The 25,728-nt window shown below is 41.0% G+C and overlaps 4 protein-coding genes across 6 annotated transcripts in view; 1 reads left to right on the plus strand and 3 right to left on the minus strand.

The window, feature by feature from the left end:
• Window positions 1-3,008: 3,008 nt before the first annotated feature.
• On the minus strand, window positions 3,009-4,201 carry LOC105061250 (polygalacturonase inhibitor-like; the record flags this gene model as incomplete). The annotated part of the gene is made up of 1 exon (XM_010945236.4): window positions 3,009-4,201. A coding segment is annotated over one exon (1,011 nt), but the record flags the coding sequence as incomplete, so codon positions are not given.
• A 10,245-nt stretch (window positions 4,202-14,446) lies between these two features.
• Window positions 14,447-16,569, minus strand: LOC105061247 (transcription termination factor MTEF18, mitochondrial-like). The gene is given in 3 exon segments (XM_010945234.4): window positions 14,447-15,444; window positions 15,447-16,358; window positions 16,435-16,569. Coding segments are annotated over 2 exon segments (1,878 nt in total). The 5' UTR covers window positions 16,357-16,358; window positions 16,435-16,569; the 3' UTR covers window positions 14,447-14,476.
• A 174-nt stretch (window positions 16,570-16,743) lies between these two features.
• On the plus strand, window positions 16,744-19,523 carry LOC105061248 (transcription termination factor MTEF18, mitochondrial). The gene is made up of 2 exons (XM_019846036.3): window positions 16,744-16,875; window positions 16,946-19,523. Exon 2 carries the CDS (start codon window positions 17,014-17,016, stop codon window positions 19,024-19,026), a length of 2,013 nt encoding a protein of 670 aa, XP_019701595.2. The 5' UTR covers window positions 16,744-16,875; window positions 16,946-17,013; the 3' UTR covers window positions 19,027-19,523.
• Window positions 19,524-21,888: 2,365 nt separating this feature from the next.
• The window catches only part of LOC105061246 (UBP1-associated protein 2C), a 6,332-nt gene continuing 2,492 nt past the window's right edge, over window positions 21,889-25,728 (minus strand). Inside the window, exons 2-7 of one of the 3 annotated variants that reach the window (XM_073243395.1) lie at window positions 25,413-25,533; window positions 25,083-25,226; window positions 23,381-23,577; window positions 23,224-23,299; window positions 22,685-23,036; window positions 21,889-22,318 (exon numbers count right to left, since the gene is read on the minus strand). In XM_073243395.1, coding sequence (XP_073099496.1) covers window positions 22,701-23,036; window positions 23,224-23,299; window positions 23,381-23,577; window positions 25,083-25,226; window positions 25,413-25,533 — 874 coding nt within the window. In that variant the 3' untranslated portion in view covers window positions 21,889-22,318; window positions 22,685-22,700. Of the gene's footprint in view, window positions 23,037-23,223; window positions 23,300-23,380; window positions 23,578-25,082; window positions 25,227-25,412; window positions 25,534-25,728 lie in introns of all 3 variants that reach the window. The other 2 variants (XM_073243389.1, XM_073243385.1) reach the window with 2 other exon arrangements.

Consider the following 25,728-nt stretch of genomic DNA (forward strand, 5'->3'; position numbering starts at 1 on the left):
CTTAATCGACCTCATCCAACCGACCTCAATTGCAAGCCCATCTTGGAAAAAGCCGACCTCATCAGAAGATCGTGGTCCCCAGGAAGTCGGTCTCACCAAGAGGTTGACCTCATCTGAAAATGAGATCAATAAAAGTACGACCTCGACATCATTTGGAGTGACGACGTTGTTCGAGTTGAAGACTACATCGACCAACGACGTACGATCTGTTTCGCTAGTGGCTTCAGCGAGAAATCGACATACTTGCCTGTTGCGATGGCCCTGATCCAGAGATGGATCCTTCAGCTGTCTATAGGTCTGGTACTTCAGATCAATCATCTACCGCCTAACTTTCCAATCCTACTTGATGAGCTCGGACTGCTGGCATGCGGTGTACTCATCTCGGACTGCTTCCAATGCTTTCATCTTGCTCCAGTTAGTGGCTGATCTGGATATCAACATCGGTCGAACCACCAAAGGTCAAGTGAGGCTATCATGCAGTCACATCAAGCCACATCATCCTAAGGTCATATCCTAAGCATTTCACTCTGCATCGTGATAGGACACCACAAAATCATTAATTATGCCACATGCTCATGATAAGGCCCGCCCCGCGACTACTGATGCGTTGGATAAAGGGCATGCCCACTGACGAAGCATTTAAAGATGCCTCCATACCGCTCCATAAATAGGACATTATCAGAATATATTCCTATCCTTTCGTCCCTCATCCAGCTCTCTTTATAAATGGAGATAAGAGAAGACTCTGAGGAGGTATACACATTTCAAGACTCAGAGCTCAAAACTCTACTCACTCGCTTCTCCACCTCTGGAGCTGAGAACTAACTTGAGCATCGGAGTATCTTCGTTGAAGCCATCTCTAATGCGGGCTTTTGTTGCAGGTCTCTCTGCTGCCATCGGACGTCGTCGTCCGACTTTTTCGTTTGACCCGAGTTGATCCTGCTCCCGTCTAGCGCACTGTGAGCTTTGCTCTCGTTCTCGACCCTCTCGACTATGCTCTCTCTCCGACAAGCAGTCCTTCTCCATCAATTTTCTGCCATCCAATACTCAGGCGTGATGATCCGACTACCACATCGGAGATGAGCCGCAACAAAAAATATTTGAACATTTGGCATAGAATTGTAGAAAAGAAAATTTTTATTTATAAGGTATTCTTACTGGTAGTACATTCATAGATTATCAAATTCTAGATCCGAAGAATTTTGTATTGTCTAATTCTCAATTTTATAGGCCCCTGGTTATACACTGTCAAATTTTATAGGGGCTCTCCCAATTCGGAGATAATTTTTTTTGCTCGGTCGGTTTGATGACTTCGGTCTTCTAAGAACTCGATCTTTTACTCAAAGATCTTGGGCTTAACTTGGGAGTTGTAGTATCAAACTATCCTTTGTTGATAAAAATCATCTTTAGTTGAGCTTGTCTTCGAGTTTCATCGAGCAAATCCAAATCACCTCGTCGCTTATCCGAATTAGTCAGTTCGTCGTAATGCTCCACCCATGTTGAAGGTAAGTCAATATCTATCGAGATCATGGCTTCTGTTTCGAATGTCAATTTGAAAGGAGTCTTTCCGATCGAGATCTAAAGAGTTGTTCTATAAGACCATAGACACTGTAGAGTTCGTCGGCTCAATTCCTTTAGCTTGATCAATTCTCATTTTCAGACCTTGTAGTATTATCCTATTGGTTACCTCAGCTTCTTCATTGGATTGTGGATATCCAATCGATGTGAGTTTGTGGATAATATGATACTTCGCATAGAACTCTTCAAACTTAACATTGTTGAATTATCGATCATTGTCGGTGATAATCACTCAGGATAGACCAAATCGGCAGATGATAAATTTTCATAAGGTCGGTAGTCTTCCTTGTCATTATTTGTGCTAATGGTTCAGCTTCCATCTACTTAATAAAGTAGTCGATAGCTACATGATGAACTTTCTTTGCCTACTGGCAGGTGGGAAAGGACTGAATATATCGACTTTCTATTGATCAAATGGCCTAGGTGTTGAAATATTGTAAGGTGACTTGACAAAAGTTTTGAATATTGACAAACTTTTGACATTAATCCATTTCTACACTAAGTCGGCGGCGTCCTTATGCATGGTTGGCCAATAGTATTCTTGCCGAAGGATTTTATAAGATAGCAATTTGCCCCCTAAGTAGTTACCATAACTGCCCTCATGCACCTCCCGAAGAGCATAGTCGGTTTGGAAGATCGGAGACACTAAAGAAAGGACAAAAACGTCGATCTTCGATAGAGCTGATCGTCAATGATCACGTATTGAGCCGCTAATTTCTTCATTTGACGTGCCTCAGAGAGATCAATCGGCAAGATTCGTTGGTCAAGAATTTGACGAACAAATCAATCCAACTAGATTCATAACCGACTTGGACTTGGTGCACTTCTTCTTTGGAGTCAATGCTTGGATTCTCAAGATGTTCAATGAAGATTTTTTTCAACTTACTGCAGCCAGATGTAGCGAATCAAGATAAAGAATCGACTCAGACATTCTCCAAATGGAGAATGTGGAAGATCTTAAAGTGATCTAAGTTTGCTTGCAAAGATTTAAGCTTCTATAGGAACTGAGAAGAATAGAATCTCGGCCTTATGTTCTCCTTGGATCAGTCGGCAATTAGTTGAGAGTCGATGAACATCTTTAGGCATTTTACATCGAGATTTTTGACAATCTTTAGTCCGACTATCAAAGCTTCATACGCAGTTTGATTGTTTGAAGCTAAACAGAAAAAATATTCATCACCATCCTGTCGATGTTGGTTAAAATGAGATCTGCACCGTATTCTTGAGCATTTGAAACTTCATCTACATGTAAAATTCATGCTGGTTCCAAAATTTTTCATAGGATTGATCTTGATTTGATCGTCGTCGATTGGCATATATTCGACAATAAAATCGGTGAGTATCTGAATCTTCATCAAGGATCGTGGAATATAAAAAAGATCGAACTCACTAAGTTCGATCCTTCATTTAAATATTCTCTATGAAATATATGATCATTAAAGTAAAATTCTTAGAGAAAGATTGATCGAAATTTTTACCAAGTGGATCTGAAAAAAAGATCGTGCAATTACAAAACGATCAAGACACTTGACATCAAGAGCAGCACGGGGACAAAACTATTCGACCGTGCTTTATTTGACTGACACTAAGCCCTGCATCACCCTTGTCCTCCTCACTTGCAGGGCGCAAGCGGAGGCCCACAGAGACATTTGTTGTGGAAGAACGAGTACTCGTCGAACCGCCCGAGATTTCCTCCGGTCGGGATCTGACCACAGAGCCGGTTATAGCTCACGTTGAGCAACTGCCACTCCCGTTGGGTAATCTCCGGCGGGATGCTCCCGTAGACTTGGTTGTGGTTGAGGTCCAGTGCCGTCATGTTCTCGGGGAACTCCACAGCACTAAAGTCGAACTCGAACTGGTTCCTCGACAGGTCCAGCACCTGGAGCGGCTTCGACGTGCCGAATAGGAGCGACGCGTCCCCGGCGAGCTGATTCCGGGACAGGTCGAGGACCTCGAACTGGGCATTGGCGAATGACTGAGGGATCGAGCCAGTGAGGCCATTGTGAGAAAGGTACAGGTAAGTTAACGACGACCGGGAAAGAGAGGAAGGTATCGGGCCGGTGAGACGGTTGCGGTCGAGGCGGAGGAACTCAAGAGGAAGCGAGCCGAGGGAGGGAGGGATGGAGCCGGAGAACTGGTTGAAGGCAAGGTTGAGATAGTCCAGAGCGGTGAGTCGGGCGAGGAAGGCAGGCACGGGGCCAGAGAGGCCGTTCCAGTCGAGGCGGAGGAAGGTGAGGCGGGTGAGGGTGGCAATGGCCGAGGGAATGGGGCCGGTGAGGTTGGCGTTCTTGTGGAAGGTTAGACTCTGGAGGAAGGGGAGGTCGGCGACCGAGGTGGGGATGGTAGCGGAGGAGTTGGTTCCGGAGATATCGAGGGAGGTGACGCGGCCAGTGGCGGAATCGCAGCTGACGCCAGCCCAGTCGCAGCAGGGGTAGTCGGAGGTCCAGGCGATCAGGTCGTACGGGTTGCCGAGGCCGGACTTGACAGCAAGGAGGGCCTTCTTGTCATCCTTGTGGCAGCGGGCGGAGGAGACGGGGAGGGGACCGGAAAATAACGAAACGAGAAGGAAGAGGGAAAGAAGTAGGAGAGAGGGAGAGTAGAAGGCATTTTGTGAGGTAGAAGCTTAAAGCCAGTAGTTGTAATGGAGATGCCCGGGAAGAGCATATATATAGAGCCGGAGCGGAAAGGTGGCGCTGTCACAGTGGATTTGGGACCAGCGAGGGAGTCGGTAAGGCAGGCCACCGCGTTGCGGCCACTGCGGGGGCCGGTCCCCGGTGGCTGCACAGTGTGGGATGTACGAAAACTTTGGCCTGTTTAGCCTCCCGATCCATCGCTAATCGTTGGGCGACCGATCGCGAATCGTTGGGCTGGATGAGCTGGCAGCAATTCAGACCCACTGCGGCCGCCATGACCCGCGTGAATCATATGCGGCCACTAGCTCGTGTTTCTCCTTTTTGCCCCAGCCGCCCAACCTTGCACTGCACGCGATAGATGGACGGGGAGAAGAAAAGACCAACACGGCATGCGCGAGCAAGATCTCGGTACTTCCTATTATCTTTGTTGCTAACGAGCATTCTAAATTATGTCGAAGTTTCAAAAATGGTCTTCCGATGGGAAATATATAGCAAAAGAAATAAATGAAAGCTAAAAATAATTAAAGGCGATGTACCTCTCCGTGGCAAAACTGGAAGAATTCTGTTCTTGGAAGTGCCTTGGGTGTCGCAGGGCCAAGACAATCTGAAACCAGAAACTGGGTTTTTTTTTTTTGGTAGAGAAAACCAGAAACTGGGCTGATGTTAAGCTGGAATGCTGGAAGTTACATCAACTGTGCTCTCAAGGAAAAAGTTGGCAAAGATTCTGGATTTTATTTTCTGGTTCTGCTTCATTGTGAAATCAAGCAATCATTACCATGCACTGAAACATCTATCAATTTGCATTATATTTGGCATATGAGGCAGTCACAGACTACGCAATCGTACAATTTGTTAAAATTTAAGAGGTATTTCCTGGAAGCAAGCAGAAATCCTGAAAATCCATCACATTGTTGATGTAACCACAACTGTTACTTCTAAATGGAACTTCAAGTTTACCAGCCTCAAACACTCAAGTGATCAGATGTGATATCACATTGTCAGAAAATATGGTACAAGATAAATGTTAGTTCAAGTTTTCTCATAATGAAGAGTTAAACTATATGCAAATAATGCATCTCTTTTTAGCAAAATGCAAATAATGCACTCCAACCTCTATTATTGCCATGTGCTGCCATGGACAAGTACAATTAATCTTCAAGAAGAATAATTCTCCGCTATGTACAAACGATAGCACATAGCATAGAGGATAGGGGTTGTATCTTAATCTTCAAGAAGAATAATTCTCCGCTATGTACAAACGATAGCACATAGCATAGAGGATAGGGGTTGTATCTTAATCTTCAAGAAGAATAATTCTCCGCTATGTACAAACCATAGCACATAGCATAGAGGATAGGGGTTGTATCTTTCTTGTGAAAGGAGGATTCGCCTTCCTTCACACAAATCCATGGTTGGATAACCTGCTGCACGGATCTCAAAGCACTCTGCATTCTGCCATTCATCCACCTGCACAGATCAAAGCGACCAGTGGGTGATCCAATGGTGAATTCGCATGAAGGTGAATCCTTCTTTGGCACGAAAGATACAACCCCAACCCCAGCATTAAGGGCTGAAAGTTATGAAATAGAATTAGGAAAGACAATCAAATGGACACGTTTCTGTGAAGTGAAAAAAATTATAATGCCATTCCCATTTGCTGAAAACATTCAGCCTCGTAGTATCTACAAGCAAAACAAATATTGTCCGAAATAACTTTTCATCACTTCAAGCATGGAAAATGTAAAAATAAATGGCCTTAAGCAAACATAAGGCAAAAAATTGATGGAAACTTAAAGAAATTGTATGAGTTATGCTGGAATTAGATATAATCAAAAGAAAAATCTGATCATCTAAATTTCGAAAATAGACTTCCATGTAAAAATGCAAACCCATAAAAATTTACAATTATATCACAAAAGTGGATATTAGTTTGGATCGATCTACTTATTTTCTGTATCACTTCACTTAAAGAAAAGGTAATCTAGATATCCATTAACTTGAAGGAATTATTCTAAATCTCATTTGCTTTCTAGGACAACTTTTCTACGAGCTACCCACCATGTGTTCATGATTCAATATCTATTCTTTTATTTTAATTCCGCATATATGATATATTTCTTGCCAAGATTTTGGAATATAAGAACTTTTGAACTCTAGCTTCATGTCATTTCTTCAGCTAAGGCATTTTCAATGCAGTATGTATCCAGAGAGAAAATACACAGAATTCATTAAGTTCTGCCACTAAGTTCATCAACTGAAAATAAATTGATTGTGGCGTAGCTGTTTTTCAAAATTTCAACTTTCACTTTAATTTTTGTGTCATCGCATTAGGGACTCATTTGTGGGGAAAATTTATGGCAAAGGCTGAATCGATGGAGCAGCTGGTTGAATGATTTTCGGGTAGAGACAAAGGCTTGATCAAGAAAAATAGCTGACTGAATAGTTATCCTTCCGTTTCAGAATCTTATCTCCTAATAATTCTACTATTTGTTAGGCTTCTTGTTAGTCAAGATTTCTAATTTATTTCTATTTCCTTTTAAGACCTTTGTAGCCTTCTATTATAAGGCAGTACTATTGTATCAATGGAGGGGGGGGGGGGGGCAAAAAAAAAAAAAAGGAGATTATCAAACAATTCTTGTTTCTTTGAGGTGGGTGCTCCCTCTAAACCCGTTACAATTCACCAGCAACCATAGGTTCTTTCCGCGGATGGAAGAACACAAACAAGGAAAGTCTACGTGGCTAGAGGAAGACTTTCCCGTTCTCAGACCCGTAATTAGATCCTTGAGTCGGAACCACAACAACTTGGTCTCAGAGCGAGGAGTTATCGGTGATCAATCTCACTTGGAGGAAAAGCTGGATGCATTCATTCAACGGACAGAAGCCAAGCTACAAATCTCGGAAAAACGCTTCACACAATATGCCCAAGATCAGAAGGAAATGCAGGCAATGTTCGAGGGGATCTCTAGACAAATAGCGGCTCTAGGAAAAGGACCCAGTGTTGGGCAGCCTCGTGAGTAGGAAGGGGGCTCGGGAAGTGCCAACCATCAAAATTTTCCTACCCGCTTGAAAGAAAGGACAAAGGGTCATCAAGGCACAGGGATGGTGCCGCATTATACCAAGCTCGACTTTCCAACCTATGATGGAACGGAAGACCCCCTAGGGTGGCTCAACGGTTGCGACCAATTTTTCCAGAATCAATGCACTCTGGAGGCCGATAAGGTAAGGTTAGCTGCATACCATATGATGGGTGACGCGCATTGTGATTCTATAAACTTGAGCAGGAGGAACCAAACTTACCATGGGATACCTTCAAGAACTATTGTCACCTTCGATTTGGCCCGCCCCTCCGAAGCAACTTATTGGGGGAGTTGGTTAACCTTAAACAAACGGGCTCAATGGATGATTACTAGCAGCAAGTTCAAGTCGTATTGGCACGAGCCACATCAGTCCACCTCGATCAGCAAGTTGATCTCTTCACCATCGATTAACAGAGACCCTCAGAGTGGATGTGGAGCTGCAAAATCCACCTAATCTAGTAACCGCTATGAGCTTGGCGGGACGTTTGAAAGAAGGCAGCAGATCGCGTCACCTGAAGCAAGCAAAGGAAGGGAGCAATGTAAGTCTACAACAACTTGGACGGCCCAACAGCCTGCCACTACAGGTCCAGCATCGATTATACCAGGGAAGGGAGGAGCTACCACTGCAGCAACAGTTGGGAGCTCAAATAGTGTGATTGGGCCAACATTCAAAAGATTGAGCAAAGGGAAATGGCAGAAAGAAGAGTCAAGGGGCTCTGTTATAATTGTGATGTACACATTCGAGCACCAATGCAAACACCTCTTCTGGCTCGAGGTAGATGATTGGACAAAACTCATAGAGGATGAGGTAGAAACAGCAGTGGGAGAACCAGAAATATCCCTCAACGCAATCACCGGTCTACTCTCTTCTCAAACCATGCAAGTACAAGCTCAGGTGAGGGAATACACACTGCTCGTTTTGGTGGATTCGGATAGTACTCACAATTTTGTGAGTAAGGCAGCAGCAATCCGACTTGGTCTCCCTACTCAACAACGCACGGGCTTGCAAGTTTCAATGGCCAACGGAGAGAATTTTCAGCTTAGAGATTTGTGAATCAATAACCTTAAATGTCAACTCAGATTCATTTACCACTGACTTATTTGTGATTCCTTTAGTAGGATTTGATGTGGTACCGGGGGTAAAGTGGTTACAACATTGGGCCAATTGTTTGGGACTTTGGGTCCCTCACCATGAATTTTGAAGCGGAGGGGAAGGTTACGTTGCATGGGCAGCAACCCCATGCAACCAAAGCACAGCCGCAGCTCCACATGACCATTGGAGACAAAAATGGATCTACCCAATTAAATGAATTACTGACCGAATTTTGTGACTTGTTTTAGCAACCAACAAGCCTATCTCCAATCCACAACTATGATCACAGAATTAGTTTGGTGCCAGATTCAGGACAAGTGGTGGTGAGGCCTTATCGGTACCCTCATTTGCAAAAGAATGAGATTGAAAAGCAATGCGAGGACATGTTGCAACAGGAATTATGAGACCAAGTTGCTCCCCCTTTTCATCCCAAATGTTGCTTGTTCGAAAGCAAGATGGCTCATGAAGATTTTGTATCGACTATCAAGAATTGAATGCCAAAACAGTCAAAGATAAATTCCCTATCCCGATGGTTGACAAGTTATTGGATGAGCTACATGGTGCCAAGTTCTTCACCAAGCTAGACCTCCGATCGGGTTATCATCAGGTTTGCATGGACCCCTTAAATGTGGAAAAAACCGCCTTCAAAATACACCACGGGCATTTTGAGTTCTTGGTGATGCCCTTCGGGCTTACAAATGCCCCATCCACTTTTCAGGCACTCATGAATGAAGTTTTCAAGGAGTATCTGCGTAAGTTCGTCCCAATCTTTTTTATAATATTTTGATCTATAGCAAGACTTGGACTGACCATATGAGACATGTCAGGAAGGTTTTGAATTACTTCATGCTCACCACCTCTTTTTGAAACAATCTAAGTGTTCTTTTGGAGAGCAACGGGTGGCCTATTTAGGGCACATAATCACCAGTAGAAGAATTTCAGCAGATGAACAGAAAATTCAAGCTGTAAGAGATTGGCCTGAACCAAAATCAACAAAATCCTTGCACGGATTTTTGGGGATTGTGGGGTACTACTGTAAATTTATCAAAGACTACGGCTTGATGGCTGCCCCGTTGACAAGTCTACTTAAAAAAAATTTTTGCAATTGGAGTGCAAAGGTAGTGGCATCAATTCAACAATTAAAGGAGACCCTATCAGCAGCTCCGATCCTGCAGCTACCTAATTTTTCAACCAAATTTGTAGTTGAGTGTGATGCTTCAGGAGGGGGATTGGAGCAATTCTTCCACAACATTGTCACCCCATAGCCTTCTTCAGCAAAAAATTAGCAGTTCGCTATTTCAAGTTGCCTGCATACAAGCGTGAATTAATTGGCCTTGCTAAAGCGGTCCAACACTGGAGCCTTATCTTTCGGGGTGTGCATTTTTGATCAAGATGGATCATTTTAGCCTCAAATATTTATTGGATCAACGCTTGACAACATCTCCCCAACAACACTGGATAAGCAAGTTGCTTGGATTCGATTTCAAAGTAAAGTATCGAGCGCACCAACTCAATAAAGCCGCTGATGCTCTATCAAGGCGAGATGAAAATGAGGGACTGTTGCTTGCTATGTCCCGACCAGCAATGGGATTTTTCAACTCGGTAAGGGCTGAAATTGAAAGCTCTAATGCTTTGAAGGAGCTATGGGCCAAAATTAAAAATGGAGAATTAGAGTAGCAGTGGACTACCCAAGATGGCTTGATTCTTTATAAAAATCATGTATTTATACTGCCCACTTCACCACTAATTCAAATAATTGTTGCAAGCTTTATGATGGAACCCATGAAGGGATCCAAAAGACCCTTCAATGCATTAGAGCTGATTTTTTCTGGAAGGGCATGAAGACCACCGTAAAAGAGTACATTGCTGCCTACACTACTTGCCAGTGCACTAAGGCTGAACACTTACACCCTACCGGACTTCTGCAACCTGTGGAAGTACCGACACAGGTCTGGACAGATATTTCAATGGACTTCATAGATGGATGGACTTCCAAAATCCTGCGGCAAATCTGTCTTGTTCGTGGTGGTAGACAAATTCTCTAAATTTGCCCATTTTATACATTGGCCCATCCTTACACTGCTATTACAGTGGCTCATGCATTCTTTGAGCATGTTTTCAGGTTGCACGGGTTATCTAAATCGATTATGTGTGATCGAGATGCTGTTTTTACTAGTAACTTCTGGAGGAAACTATTTCGATTTTCAGGCATTACTTTGCATTTTCTTCAGCATACCACCCTCAAACAGACGGTGAGACCGAGATGGTTAACAAAACTATCGAGATATACCTTCGGTGTTTCGTGGGTGACAAACCGAAGATGTGGACCCCTTGGATTGCGTCGGCGGAATATTGCTATAACACCTCCTTCCACACTTCATTGAAGACCTCTCATTTCAGGTGGTGTACGATCGGACCCCCCTCGCCTTCTCTCTTATGTGGCCGGATCATCCAGAGTTGATGCAGTGGATAGAGCATTGGAGGAAAGAGATCAAGTCTTGAATGAAATTCGATCCCTTCTGCTACAAGCGCAAGATTGCATGAAACAATATTATGACAAGGGCCATCGTGATGTGGCATTTCAGGTTGGATAGTTTGTGTGGTTATGCCTCCACCCCTATCGGCAAATCACAGTGATGAGGGGACATTATTCTAAATTATTATTCAAGTTTTATGGCCTCTTCAAGATTATCCATAAGATGGGATTGGTTTCTTATTAAATGGCATTGCCTTCCCATGTCAAAATACATGATGTATTCCATGTGTCACTGCTAAAGGAATACAAGGGTGCACCTCCAGAGACTGAACTTACACTACCTCCCTTGGTTGATGGCAAGACAGCTCCTATACCTCAAACCATTCTTCGTGCTTGTCTCAATAGGGGCTCGTGGGAGGTCCTGGTGCAATGGTGCAACTTGCCCAGCACTGAAGCTACATGGGAGCCCGTCACAGATATCCGAAGTGCTTATCCAGACTTTGAGCTTAGGACAAGCTCTTTGCCCAGGCAGGGAGTGATGTTAGGGACTCATTTGTGGGGAAAGTTTATGGAAGGCGCAAGACTTGGGCAAGAACAGAGGCTGGATCGATGGAGCAGCTGGCTGGATGATTTTCGAGCAGAGACAAAGGCTTGATTAAGGAAAATAGCTAGCTGAATAGTTATCCTTCTATTTCAGAATCTTATCTCCTAATAATTCTGCTATTTGTTAGGCTTCTTGTTAGTCGAGATTTCTATTTTATTTCTATTTCCTTTTGAGACCTCTGAAGCCTTCTATTATAAGGCAGTACTATCGTATCAACGAAAGGGGAAAAAAAGAGATTATGAAACAATTCTTGTTTCTTTGAGGTGGGTATTCCCTCTAAACGAGCTCTGTTACAATTCACCAGCAACCATAGGTTCTTTCCGCAGAGGGAAGAACACAAACAGGGGAAGTCTACGCAGCTAGAGGAAGACTTTCCCATTCTCAGACCCGTAACTAGATCCTTGAGTCGGAACCACAACACATCGCCTTATGCTTCGTTCTCCATTGCTGTCCTTCTAGCTTAATTATAACTCATAAGTTATAGCAGATGGGTGGTCATATTTTGCTCTGGGTTAATTTTTCAAATTAAACTTGCCTCCTAATAAAACCACATTTTTGCACCTATTGAATTCTCTGGTTTTATGTGAAACGCAGCTATCCTTTACTTTAAATTGTAAAAGTTCCAAACACTAGCTATTAACCTACTATGAAAAAACAAAGAAAAGTGAAAATGGAAATTTAAACAGGCTGAATTAAACTTGTAGCTTACTCATACACATATACCAGAATTTCTTCGAGTATTCTGAGTGTATAAGATTCACTCTATTTATCTGCATCTCTAACTTTATTTTCCTCCCACAAATTATACACGCATATTAAGTCTTAATGCCACCCATAAAACTAGAGAATCATTTTCTAGCAGAAATGGAAAGCCTAATCTGTGTCAATGTAGTTCTAGTTTAAAAAGAAATAAACTTTCAAACTATAGATAAATCCCAATATTTTTCTGCTGCCCATTTGTTTCAGTTTACTCCAGAACAATATGGGTTCTCACCCTCAACAACCTCAGAGAACTGGAAGGATTCTGCGCTTGATTGACTATTATAGTTAAAAAAAAAGAAAAAAAAAAAGAAGAGAAAAAGAGGAGGGCTCCAAGGTCCATTACATCTTGCATCATATCTAGAGAAATAAAAGGACACCAGCAAAATGCAAGAAACTCTTTTTGCAGTTACTAGGCACATGCTAAATGCTTCGGAGAAGAGAATATTAAGTTGTTAATGGAAAAGTAAAAGCTTGCAACAGTTTGCAATAAACAGATTTAGAAAGAGGATAAATTGTCCTTGACTACCATTAGAATAGCCAAAGGTAGGTCAAAATTTCTTGTGACAAAATAATTAACCTATGTGAAATTTAGAAACTGAATCTGTTTACCTTCAACTATGATACCAAATGATTGAAAACTTGCTTGCTGGACCACATATGCAGGCATATCATCATTGTAACATACCTAGACAAATGGTACATGCATATGTTCATCTAACACAGGATGGCATATTGTCCAGTATAAAGAAGTAGTAGCTGCTGGAAGAATGAAACAAAGAGTCAGATCATCATTTTCATATAGGATGTATGAAAAACTTAAAACAAATGGTAAACAAAGTTGATAATAGGTTCTTCTGTCACAAACTGCTAAACTCGACATGCAATTCAAAACCAGCTCCAAATTGCCCATATAAACTTTGATGTAGTGATGATTTTGTTGATTCACTTCTGAAGCATTCAGATGCTCGTGACCCTCGATATGATCGCCATCATTGGAAGTTGGAAGCTGAACCAGCTTCATGTTGCTTCAATGATGCCTATGTTATTATTTATTAATAACATATGATATGAATATGACAGCATAGCTGGAGCCCAGAAGTCTAATGGAAAAAGGTAGATCTGTAGGTGAGCTACCTGATTCCTAACAAACATCGATATATAACAAAAATCAAAGCCAAATTAACTCATCCATCAAACTTGCATGTCAGATGCAAGTTGCCATGAGATTTTGATAGACAAAAACCATTTGACACTAAACCATGGCATAAATGGAAATTTGAGTGCCTACTCCTATTGAAACATGGTAAAGGAAAGTCCTGGTGCACAAAACACGACTTCCTTCAAGGGTTCAAAACATGCAAAGTTTCCACAAAGAGAGAGCAATCACACAATATGGATTATCAATCTGTATACCCTAAAGGCCTTACTTTCTGAAGAGAACTTGTCATGTCTGTGTGTTCCTGTGTATTCCAGAACAATAAAAAAGACAAGCATGTTGTGACAGGAATTACAAGTCCTTTTTGTTTCTTTCACATGAACAGAAAAGGATGGAATGAATTCTTATATTTCCATGATAAGTTTACCGAAAAAAAATAACTTGACAAACAAATCCAGTTTCTGGAAGGACTGGAATGTGATAAGGGGGGCAATCGACCTTGATGACGAGTAATTGATACTCTATACATTAATATACTGGTTGTGCTCACCTAGCAGATACATTAAAATGTCCTGAGAACAAGAGCAAGTTGCTGTGCATGCACAAACATGGGTGGTGTCCAAAATTAACAGTTTTATTGAAATTTAAAACACCCATGACCAACTGAGATACGGTTTGGTGCAGAGAAAATGGTTTCTCAAATATTTTTGCACACACAACACTTTATCAAGCCAGTAGTATGCTCATATATTTTCAAAATCTCTCAAAAACATACAGTTAACCACAACCTTCCACTACAATCTTCTGTTATCTTTCACTATTTTATATAAAGACTGAAATGTTCTACCTAAGTATAGTTATACCTTCTCCAAAAACTAGATGGTATATAAAGATAAAACCAATAAGTTTGTAATAGAGCATAGCTTTGCATGACTGCTACATGTTCAACCATGCCACATTTCAAGGAAAAATACTTCCTTCATTTGGTTAGTGGGTTCCTGGATTTAAAGCACAGAAGACAATTTTTTGCAGTAAAGAATGTTAAATCCATTGTTAAGCAAATAAAGGCAGGCAAAATACAAGTATGAAGATATTAGTTAGCTTGAAGATAATGCCTTCTTGAAGTTTTCCCAAACTACAGGACCCTCTGGGTGATGATTTACAAACTTTTTTGTGAATATTTTATCAGAACATGCAAGAATACTGCTTAGTGCTAAGGCTGGCCTGGCTTTTCCTCTATCCCTAAGCCAATTGTACATCAAGAACCTCAATTTGACCCTTTCAACAGTGTATGACATATATGCAGGGAATGCTATTAGTGAACTTAAGGGATAACCCAAATTAATCACAAGAAAGTCAATCTTGCTCTGGAGAACATCTGTTTTCTGGTTGAGGACTTGTGGGGCCAGTTTAATCATATTTGACACATCATTTGGGTCCAGTCCAGTTTTCACCAAAAAATCATAGCGATCTTGAAGTTCAGAACCTTTGCCACGGAACACCTTTAGTGCCTTCTCCATCTCTCGTGACTTCTCAACAAACCCCAGACGCAATAAAAACTTTTTCTTCTCTCCAAGCGATTTTTCACTCCTGCCAGAGTTTGGTAGACGATTGATTTTCGACCCTAATACATATTTCTTCAATTGATGTGGATCATCGTTTATAATTCTACACAGGCGCTTTCTTCCAACATTCAGATAGGTAAGAATGCTGTTGGCTTTCTTCAAAGAATTAAAACCAAACACTTCTGTATGAGTAAGCAACAGCTTTTGAATATTCCCAGGGTCCATTTCAATCTCAATTAGCAATATCAGACCATGCCGCATGTTTTCCATGAAACTCCCAATTTGGATGTCCGGGAACTGAGAAAACAGGCCAAATAATTCTTTTTTTGTTCCTCCCAGTTTCAACAGCAAGCCAGAGAGCAAGAGCACCACCTTTCCTGAACCATCCAGCAAAAAATCTGGATGTTTTCTGATCAAAGCCCCCAATTCTTGATTAGTAAATCCCAGTTCAGTCAAATACCGCAAAATTACAAGCATTCTGCTCCAGTCATATGAATTATTTCTGACAAATTCCCCACAATCCAGTCAAGCTGTATCCCGATGTCCTCTAACCATTCTAGCACCTTAACAAACTCCCTGTTAACATCCCCAACCAAAAGTATTGGGCTTGAAGCAACAATCTTAATAATGCTACTCTTACTCAGACCCAGTCCCTCATAAGCCTGAAGTTTTAAACCCAGAATGCCAGGATCCTGGCTGAAAATTTCAGTAGCCTCCCTGTATATTTTTCCTATCTTGCCACGAGCAATGCCATAATTACACAAAACATGATAATTCTCAATCAATTTTTCATCATCAGAAAGAAACATTAAGTCCCGTGGTAAAAACGAATCGAACTCACTAGGCTTCAGGCCCATGCCCTCGAAGAATGGCTCGAATTCATTGATGGGGTGGTAGCGAAAGAACCGGGTTAATGCCCTTCCAGTGTCTTCCCCCTCCTCTACCTTTTTCAGAAGCTTTGCAAGAAAGTTTGGGGAGTGCTTGCTCATATGCTCTGCATCGGGGAACTGCAAGCCTCTTGTGGAGTGAAGGTAGTCCACCAGAGCTGCCTGAGCCTCCGCAACCACACGAGGGCTTCGAGAAATAGCTTGCAAGTCTTTTGGAGTTTTATCAGTACAAAAGCCTTTAATATGGACCAAAAATGAGGTTTTTACCCAGCAAAGAGTAACCCCATGATGGAAAAACGAACTCTTCGGGGACCCAAGCTGATTGCCCCCAGATGCCGACTTGGAAATGTATGATTCTTTTGAACAAAATTCTCTATTTGGATGAAGATTGGGGATTTTAGTACTGCAAAGAGCTTTCCTACTGTCAAAAGTTCGATTGTTGATTGATCGAATAACTTCCTCCTGACCAACACGAGAAATCCATTGGAGAGGCGATGGTTTCTGGAGCTTCCACAAATGGACCATGTCTATATGCGAAAAAAATGGAGAAAAGAGATTCCAATCGAGTTCCAAGTGGTGAAATCTATGAGAAACTATGGTTACCTCAGGTGCCGGGGGTCTGGCGCTCGCTTCTCCATGGCTCGAAGGGTCTCCGCTGGTCTGCCGTCTCTCTCCCGTGGACGAAAGCCCCCATGTTTGCCCTATGAGGAAGCCATGAAAGAAGCTTCTCGAGCTCCGAAACCAGGGCTCCCGAGCAAGAGGCAGTCTTTTAGATGTTTATTGGTGATTTAGAAAGTTCGATCTTAACCGTCCAATCTAGCACGGACCTAGAAATTGGACGGCTTTGATCTTATGCTTCTGGATGTCGCCCGTATCGGGACCCTTTTTGGTAACTCTACCACGAGTCCTCGCCTCAAAGCCTCCGAAATGGCTAGGGTTTTGCCCACCCAAGCTTACTCGCTCGCTCTAATGGCGGTCTCCTCTAAATCAACGAGTCCCAAAGCTTTAACGGCCAGCGAAGTCCGAGTTCCTGTTGAATCCGAGGTAAGCACACGAACTTAGATGGATAGATTGGTTTGAAAGAAATCGAGATTGCTGATTTTTAATTCTGTAGAAAAGCTAGATATGGATTCAATTTGCTGTTAGATTCTTTCTCCCTTCGTGTGACCTCTGCTTCTAGTCATGATAAGCCTCCGATATCTTCAAAGTATCGGTCCTTCGAAAATGGTGAGCCAAGTGAGCAGTGCTATTGTTTCTCCAGCTGTTTCTGGGGAAGTTTTTGGTTTTCAGAAATGCCCACCCCTCCTGTTGCAGAAAAATCGAAATTTTCACAGTGTTTCAGTCACCCCACCGGTGCTCTGTATCCAGAAACACCCATTGTTTCGCCCACAGAAAAGCCCTCTCCTTTGGGATTCACGAGCTGCGAGACTTCAGAGCACAGGATTGTTTGATTTTGGAAGAAGATGCAATAGTTGCAGTAATTTGCCTGCCCAAACTCTGAATGTTTCGATGGTCAACAGATTGCTAAATCAGCAGCAGAACCGATCCTTCTCTACTACTCAAGCTGCGTGCAGTGATGTCCCCGTTACGGTCATGGATGGAAAACCATTGTCTGATGGTCACACTGCATCTCGAATCTCTCGAATGGATCGAATTGATGCCCAAAATGCTCTCTTTGAATACCTTCATGGTACCAGGAGCTTGCATTTTACCGATGCTGAACACATGAGCAAAAATTCCCCTGTATTTCTCCAGAATCTGATTGCAAAAGTAGAGAATGAGTCTGATGTTGGACGCTCACTTACAAGATTTCTTCGCTACCATCCTATCAATGAGTTTGAACCATTCTTCGAGAGTTTGGGGTTGAAACCATCAGAGTTGTATCCCCTTCTTCCCCGGAATCTAATGTTTCTTAGTGATGATGATGTCTTGTTTGAGAATTACCATGTTCTTTGCAATTATGGAGTTCCTCGTAGTAAGATTGGCAAGATGTACAAGGAAGGGACTGAGATGTTTAGATTTGGTTATGGTATCTTATTATCAAAGCTTCAAGCTTATGAGAAACTTGGCCTGACCAAACCCACCATTATCAAGTTGGTTACATGTTGTCCAGAACTCTTAATTGGTGATGTAAATGTTGAATTTCTTCGAGTTCTTCAGAAATTGAAAAGTTTAGGGGTCGAGCTGGATTGGATCAGAGGATGTTTATCAGACAAGAGCATGTACAATTGGAGTCGAATACTTGAAATGCTGAATTTTCTTGATAAAATGGGTTGTCACAAGAAAGTTTTGGCTAGGCTAATTAAAGAACATCCCAGATTTATTTTTGATGATTCTGGAAAGAAGATCTATATACTAGTTGCAATGTTGTTGAAGTTGGGTCTTAAGATGAACAATATTTTAACTTTATTTGTGCAGTACCCTCGAATTCTGATTGGAAATTTCTCAAATAATTTGGGGAGGTCTGTGCAATTTTTAGCTGACATTGGGATGCAAACAGAGGACATTTCAAGGATAGTGTCTTCTCATGCTCAAGTTTTAGGTTTTTGTTCTTGTAAGAGGCCTAAAGTTGTACTGAGAAGCTTAAAGATATCCCCTGAAAAGTTGTGTGAAATAATTAAGGAGGATCCGAGTCAGTTCCGTGATTTGGCTTCTAGAAAAAAGATTGGAATTGTAAATTTGCCGAGAGTGGATGGAACTTTTCTGCAGGAGAAGACCAATTTCTTATTGAAACTTGGGTTTGTTGAGAACTCAGATGAGATGGCGAAAGCACAGTACAAGTTCCGAGGCAGAGGAGACCAGCTGCAGGAGAGATTTGACTGCTTAGTGAATGCTGGGTTAGACTACCACACAGTTTCAGACATGATCAAATTAGTTCCTTCGATACTCAATCAATCCATAGACATAATTGAGAAGAAGATTGATTATCTTCTAAACCATTTGGGTTATCCTCTGGAGTCCCTTGTGGCTTTTCCAACATTCCTTTGCTACAGCATGGATAAGATAAAGCTGAGGTTTTCAATGTACAGTTGGCTTAAGGAGCAAGGAGTAGTGATACCTACCAAAAACAGGAAGATGGTTAGGTCCACAGTGGCCTTGAGCACTATTCTTGCATGCTCTGATGCACGATTTGTAAAATACTTCGTAGTTCTCCATCCTGAAGGGCCAAAGGCATGGGAAAGGTTGAAAAGCTAAGTTTCTTCAAGCTGAAGGGTGTTCTTGTCTTTTAAATGGAAACATCATCTTTCAGAATAGAGTGACTCTCCTTCAAGCAGATACTGCTTGTGACTCTTTTAACATAAGATTCCTGTGACAGTTGGGCTAGCGATAATGATGGTGCAATTACTTGTTCCTTGGTTCTATGACTTCCAATGGATGCTCGATGGGGCCATCTACCTCTGATATTTGCTTTGCCTGTACTCCATCAGAAGAATAGCATCATCTGTAAAGGATGGAGCCATACAGGGTACACAGAAGATGGAGTTTTTCAGCATAACTGCCTCTAGGTTGGTTTCGGTTATGTGACAAACCAGTCAGGTGTCCTTTTTTCAGTTGGTTACCTGTTATTAAAACAGAAGTTGGTAAAACTCGGGACTAGCAGTTGTATGCAGTTCTTGTGCTGGACAACTTCCCCAAATTTTTCATGCAATGTTATCATCTTTAAATGGTAAAATCATTTTTTCAGGGAAAAAGTATGCACATTATTCTTCATATTTGCAGAAAGAGTCAGCTTTTTTGCCTTTTGCAGAGATGGTCATTTTGAACTTTACTAGACCGGCATTATGTCCCTACACGTAGATAAATGCACACTTATCTTAATAGATGTACCGATATCGGTATTAGATTCACACATAATACAAGTCAATGCACACTAGAGCAGGGTTTTCTGAAAGTATCTAAACTCTTATGGTTAAACTTGAAATTTGACCTACCCAAATGCAGAGAACAACCTATTCCACCCTCGTGGCTTTCCTGAAAGTATAAACTCCTGAACACTGCAGCAGTCTGGGTAATTTTCTTTACATATTTAAAATTACGGTAATAATTTTGCACCAACGAAAAGTGAACATTGTATTTGACAGATGCTTGCAGGAAGATATTTTTTATCTTCATCCCTTTGATCCAGATACCTTGGTAACCAGTAGTTGGATAAGTTGTTTCTTTAGCTATTATTTTGAGCAGGCATAGTCTTTCTGCTTTGCAACCTATGCAAGACATGGTCCAAAAATCATGGGATGCTAGTTATGATATAATTTCTTTTCTCGGCTTCTGTCTTTCTAATGCTGAGGCCATGTTCATGTTTACTGTTATTTCCCATTTTAAATTCATGCTGCTTCACACTGACGTCTTCTAATGAAACATGACTTGTGTCACTAGGAAAGGAAATTGATATACATTCGACACTTCTTTTATCCAACATTTTAACATCGGTGGTGGAGGAGAGTTTACCCATCATAAAGGTAAAAGAAAGAGTGTATTTACTGGTTTCCTAAAATACTGCAAACAAGAAAGAGAAGAAAACTGCCTTCACAAGTAACCTAGTCCAATTCTAAATTCATGTTTTTGAAACATTCAGTTCAATTTTTTTATTATATGAAGTTATAAACCTCTTAAAAAAAGCATTACATAAACCTCCTATCTTTATCTATTATGTTAGATTAACGAAGGTGCACGTAGAGCCAATGCAAGACTCGCACGTAGAGCCAATGCAAGACTCTAATAGTTACTGAAAACACATTCTTCACTGCACAATATTTTGCTTTCTAGAAAAGGGGGGATAGGTACAGTCTTGTCATGCTTACCTGTTTTAGTATTATTACGGAGCAACCAAGCCATTTGCTGTACCAATACTTTCACAGTGCGTCCATCATACTTGTGAAAATTGGAAAGTTATTTTGATTTTCCAGATGAGATCCATGAATCTTGTTCTGGTGGTAAGGTCCAAATCTTTATGGTTGCACAAATTTCCTCTCTTATTATTCTTTCCCGTCAGTTTGATATGGCACGAACTACTCTTTGTTGTCTCTGTTGGTTGGTTGTTATTGCAGATATTCAAAGCAAGCCTACTCTTCATGGAGAGGGCTGTCTTAGTGCCTGGACAAGCCTTGCAGAGACAACACTTGGATTAATTGCAGCGTTCTTCTGGTGTCATGATGCTTTAATGGCACTAATCAAATTTCCATTCAGGGATCGCTTCTCCTATGGTTAGAGATTGGCAGGAGAATTGAGCATAATGTTCCCTTTTTGACAGCGTTGTACTACACGCTAATTGAATCTGTGTTCAACCATCAAATTTGCAGCTTTTGTTAAGCTGCTGCACTTCAAACCCGGAGACTGATCCTATCGACCAACTGAACCTGGTCATTTTCTTAAGTATCTGTTCCATTACCTTTCCCATCCCTAACCACGTGCCACCTGCTATCATCTGCTTAATCTTAAATGCTCAAAAGTAGAAAACCTGCAAATCTCTTCCATTTTCCCCTTTTTTTTTTTTTTCCTCTCTAATTGAGAAAGACGGTCCATTTTTCCCTTCTTTTTTTTTTCCTCTAATTGAGAAAGACGGTGGGAGTGACAGCTAAGCACGCAGACTAATTCTTCTGGCCACGCCTTCAAATTCTTGTTTTAGAGTTTATCGTAGTCTTTGCCATATTGCAACTACACAACAATACTTGCATTCTCCCAGAAAAGAAAAAAAAAAAATGCTACCTTTTTACGGGTACTCATGCTCCTTGAATCATCATTTTTGGCAATTTAAGATGGTTACATTTTATTTTTATCTACATATAACCAGGCACTCACGACCTCACGACACATCTTGCCCGATCAAAATTCCACTCCTAAAAATGACCATCTATCGATCCATATACTTTCTCCCTCTGCTGCAGCAAACCCTGTCCACCACAACGCAATGGTCGAGAAACATTGCACCATATTGGTTTTTTATGTTCCAAGGCAACTCTCCACAAAAGTTTCGATCCTTCCCATTTGCAATTATGAACACGCTCTCTATCTCTCTCTCTCTCAAAAGAAACAAAGCAAGAAATAAAAAAGAATGCATTTAGGTTCCAAGAGGCCAACATCATCTAATTACTAAACGATGCAAACATTCTTTTGAACATGCTAATCACAAGACAAGTACATCCCACATTACGACAACCGGAAAACAACCTCAACGACTGAAATAAACAGAATATTCTTATAATACTGGAATAAACAGATCTACCGTTTTTTAATTCCAAAATGCAGAACCTTTATTCTAATGCAGCTCGAAGCATATCTTGTAATGACCCGAAAGCCATCCCATTTTAAAGAGGAAAACTAGCATCAGAATCAAGAGCCAGGTGCCGTCCCTTGAATAGATCGTTTGTAAATCTAAGAGCGCCTCTCCATGGATTCAAGTCATTAGGTCACAAACAGACAAATTCTGTTGATTAAAGCTGGGAGATCCGGCAGATTCAATTGGATTGCTTGGCGGGGGCAGGAGGGCCTGTTCGTAATAGAGCAACACAAATAGACACCTTAAAAAAATAAACAGATTTAATACTCAGCAGGTACCCCTAGTGTCATCCAAAGTAAAACTATTTAGTAATTCTACTCGTCCCGGAATCTCATTTCTTCTGATAAACGGGTCATGAAAGGATTGCCATAATCAATAGCCAATATATCTGACACCCAAAAAAAAGAGAGAGAGAGGTCTTCAATGCTTCAGCTTAGTCTTTTAACCCTAATGCCAACTAGTGATAGGCACTGCAGAGTGCAGAATCACCAAATATACAATGTGTAAGCTGTAAGCCTCCTAAAGCTACTAGAATAATCCTCTAGCCTGATAAACATGGGATCTGATACGGTTTACCTGCAAGATTTGTCTTCTATGGTTTTGTTGCATAATATGGGTACCCTGGAATTCCAGCAGGCGCTGCTGATGGCAGTCCAACTGGTTCCTTTTTTCCACCAACTTGTGGATATGAAATCTGAGGTGGTGATGCATATTGAGCAGGGGCATTCGGGTAAGCAGTGGGATATGCTGCCATGGCAGGTGGGTACGGAGCATAGCCTACAGGGGATGGGCTTGCAGACTGTGACTTTCCAGACTGGGCATATCCTGCTGGAAAAGGTACAGCCATTGAAACCATTGCTGCCGGTACTTGTGCTTGTATTATTTTACTCTTATGGGTGTCTGCAAGCTTCACCGTAATGTTCCTTCCCTGGAAAGAAGATACATGAAATATAACTTAAAAAGAATGAAAAGTTGATGGATTCCTCCAGCAGTCTCCAAAATGATAAGGAATTCAACAATTTTCCGAAACAACTGATAGCTAAGGCCTAGACCCGAGGGGCACATAACTGGGTACTGCAAACAAAGGATAAAAATGTGTAATTTGTTCCACTTACCCCAAGAGTCATATTTGGGTCATCTATGGCCTTCTTTGCAGCCTCGACTGTCTTGTATGTAACAAAACCAAATCCTCTGCAAAATTAGGAAAAGAATACCTTGCTCAGCGATAGGTAAGGTAACAAAGGAAAGATGAATACAAAGGATTTAACATACCGAGATTTGTTAGTCTCTTTATCATAAGCAACTGAGCCTTCTTCTATATCCCCATGCCTACCAAAGAAATTAAGCAAAGTTTCACTCGATATGTCTGGTGACAGGCCTCCAATATATATCTTCCTCAGTGCTACATCAGTGCTGACAGATGCACTGCTTAAGCTTTCACAAGCAAGATTACAGACTGCCAGACGGCCCTGAGATAGTAATCCTCACACCTCAATTTAAGAAGTCCAGAGAAGAAAGTAACCAATTTCAAAAATGCATAAAAAAAGACTGTGTTACTGGACATAAATCGACATTTTCAGACATTTTTTGCAACAAAATAAAATAATTGCAGTAGTTGGATCTGTATTCCTTTTTCTTTTTCTTTTTTTCTGAAGGAAAAGGAGGCAAAGTGGTATTTTGATCTGTGTTAAAAAATAAAATTAAAAAAAAAAATGGCTAGTTGACACTTAAAAGAAAACAAGCAAATCAGAACATCATAGCAGAGTTAAACAAGAATCCTTAAACTATCAATGCTCCTTAAAACATGAATCTGATTCGTGCACCACAGAATGCTGCATTAACGGACTGATATTTTCATTCAAGAATCTGTTGGCAATGAATTCTCCACCTAAACAAAACTTTATAGCATAGAGATAGATTACTTGCCTAGGCTAGCTGCAGGCCAATACCTACCTTGATGTTGTTTATGCTAAATCACTGGCAAATCCTAGTTAGCAGAAGGTGAGGTGGCTATATTTCTGGATATTGCTAGTTGGCAGATAGCCAGATACAGGGAATACCTTAATATATATATTTAGATTACAGAACAACAGCCAAGAGAGTATAAGATTATGCAAAATCAACCAAAAAAAAAAAAATAAATGATATTTTAAAGAACTTGAATGTAAGCCTATAATTTATGAACTGATGATGATGATGTTGTTGTTATCCGCATCATTATCAAAATACTTCTCATCATCTTTATTAAATTAACAGAAAAATGAAAAGGAAAAATATAGAAAGAAATACTTTGCACATAGGGGGTCAACCTTAACCCTAAATCAGACTTGAATTGCATTAAAGAAAGACCAATGTCATGTTTACACACTCAAACAGAGAGAATATTAGCATTTCCATCATGTGTGTCAATTTATTTGCCCAATTTTTGGTTGCAGCTTTGCAGCTGGTGGAACTCTTAGTCTCAGCCAAGATTCCAGAGACACCATTCATTTGTATCATTATTGAGAACTAATTGCTAAGATGTACATAAAATCTCATGCCTGATTATCATAACATCTCATACCTGAATATCTCAGCCAATATAAACTGATACATTCCAATATACTGGCAGATTATAATAATAAATCAGCTAAGATCTTTCAATATGAAACAGTTTTAGTATATCCTGATAATTCCATATGCTATATATTGGCCGACATCTTGAAATATCTATTTGTTTCTGAACTTTTCCACCCCTGCATCTTGGTATCATCCACTCACCAGGCAGGCAAAGATCTCAGGCCTGAAAAGCCTTGCAAAACAATCACACCAAATGAAAACAAAATGTACCAATACTTGCCAAATTCTTTTTGCTCCCATTTGGTGCAATCAGCTTATCCATGTTGAAGAGGCTGGAATTATCCACACATACGATGGAAGTTTCTTTGTAGAACACAGATGCATACTAAATGAACACTTTGACAAGATTACTTACATCAATCATCTTGCTAGGTTCTCGCAATGCCTTATGAGCAGATTCCATATGCCGATAAGTAATGAAACCATATCCACGAGATTTTCCAGTTGCTTTGTCAAAAATGACAGCTCCCTCTTCAATTTCTCCATGCATACTAAATGCCTGGATAAGAAACATCTCTGAGCTTATCAGAAATGATTTAAACTGTAGATCTCTTAAAGCTGTATAGCAAGAATTAAATTTAAAAAACTAAGTAATTAGCTTTCAATATATGGCAAACTTATTATAGAAGATTAATCAGGCACTCCCAGCACACAACCAGCAAACAGCAAGCAGCAAAGCACTCACAGCACACAGGGTCTCTGAGGTAGTCTCCCAAGCCAGGCCACGAACAAAAAGCTTGCGATGAACAGGATCTGAACTGGCAACACCTTTAATTTCTTCAGCAACTGTAGGATACTGGGTACCTCTGCAAGGTTCAACATGCACACAGGCACACATACGCGCACCGTCAATTCACACAGGCATGCAATCAATAACAACATTCATACACCCTCTCTAATCAAGGATTGACAACAATTCAAACTATGAAAACCATTTCAAACATCAAATTAGAGAAATTTTAACTGATCCATCATATACATCAAACGGAACAATTTGAAAG

This window comes from Elaeis guineensis, chromosome 1, assembly GCF_000442705.2.
Source record: "Elaeis guineensis isolate ETL-2024a chromosome 1, EG11, whole genome shotgun sequence".
NCBI classification, from domain to species: Eukaryota; Viridiplantae; Streptophyta; class Magnoliopsida; order Arecales; family Arecaceae; genus Elaeis; species Elaeis guineensis.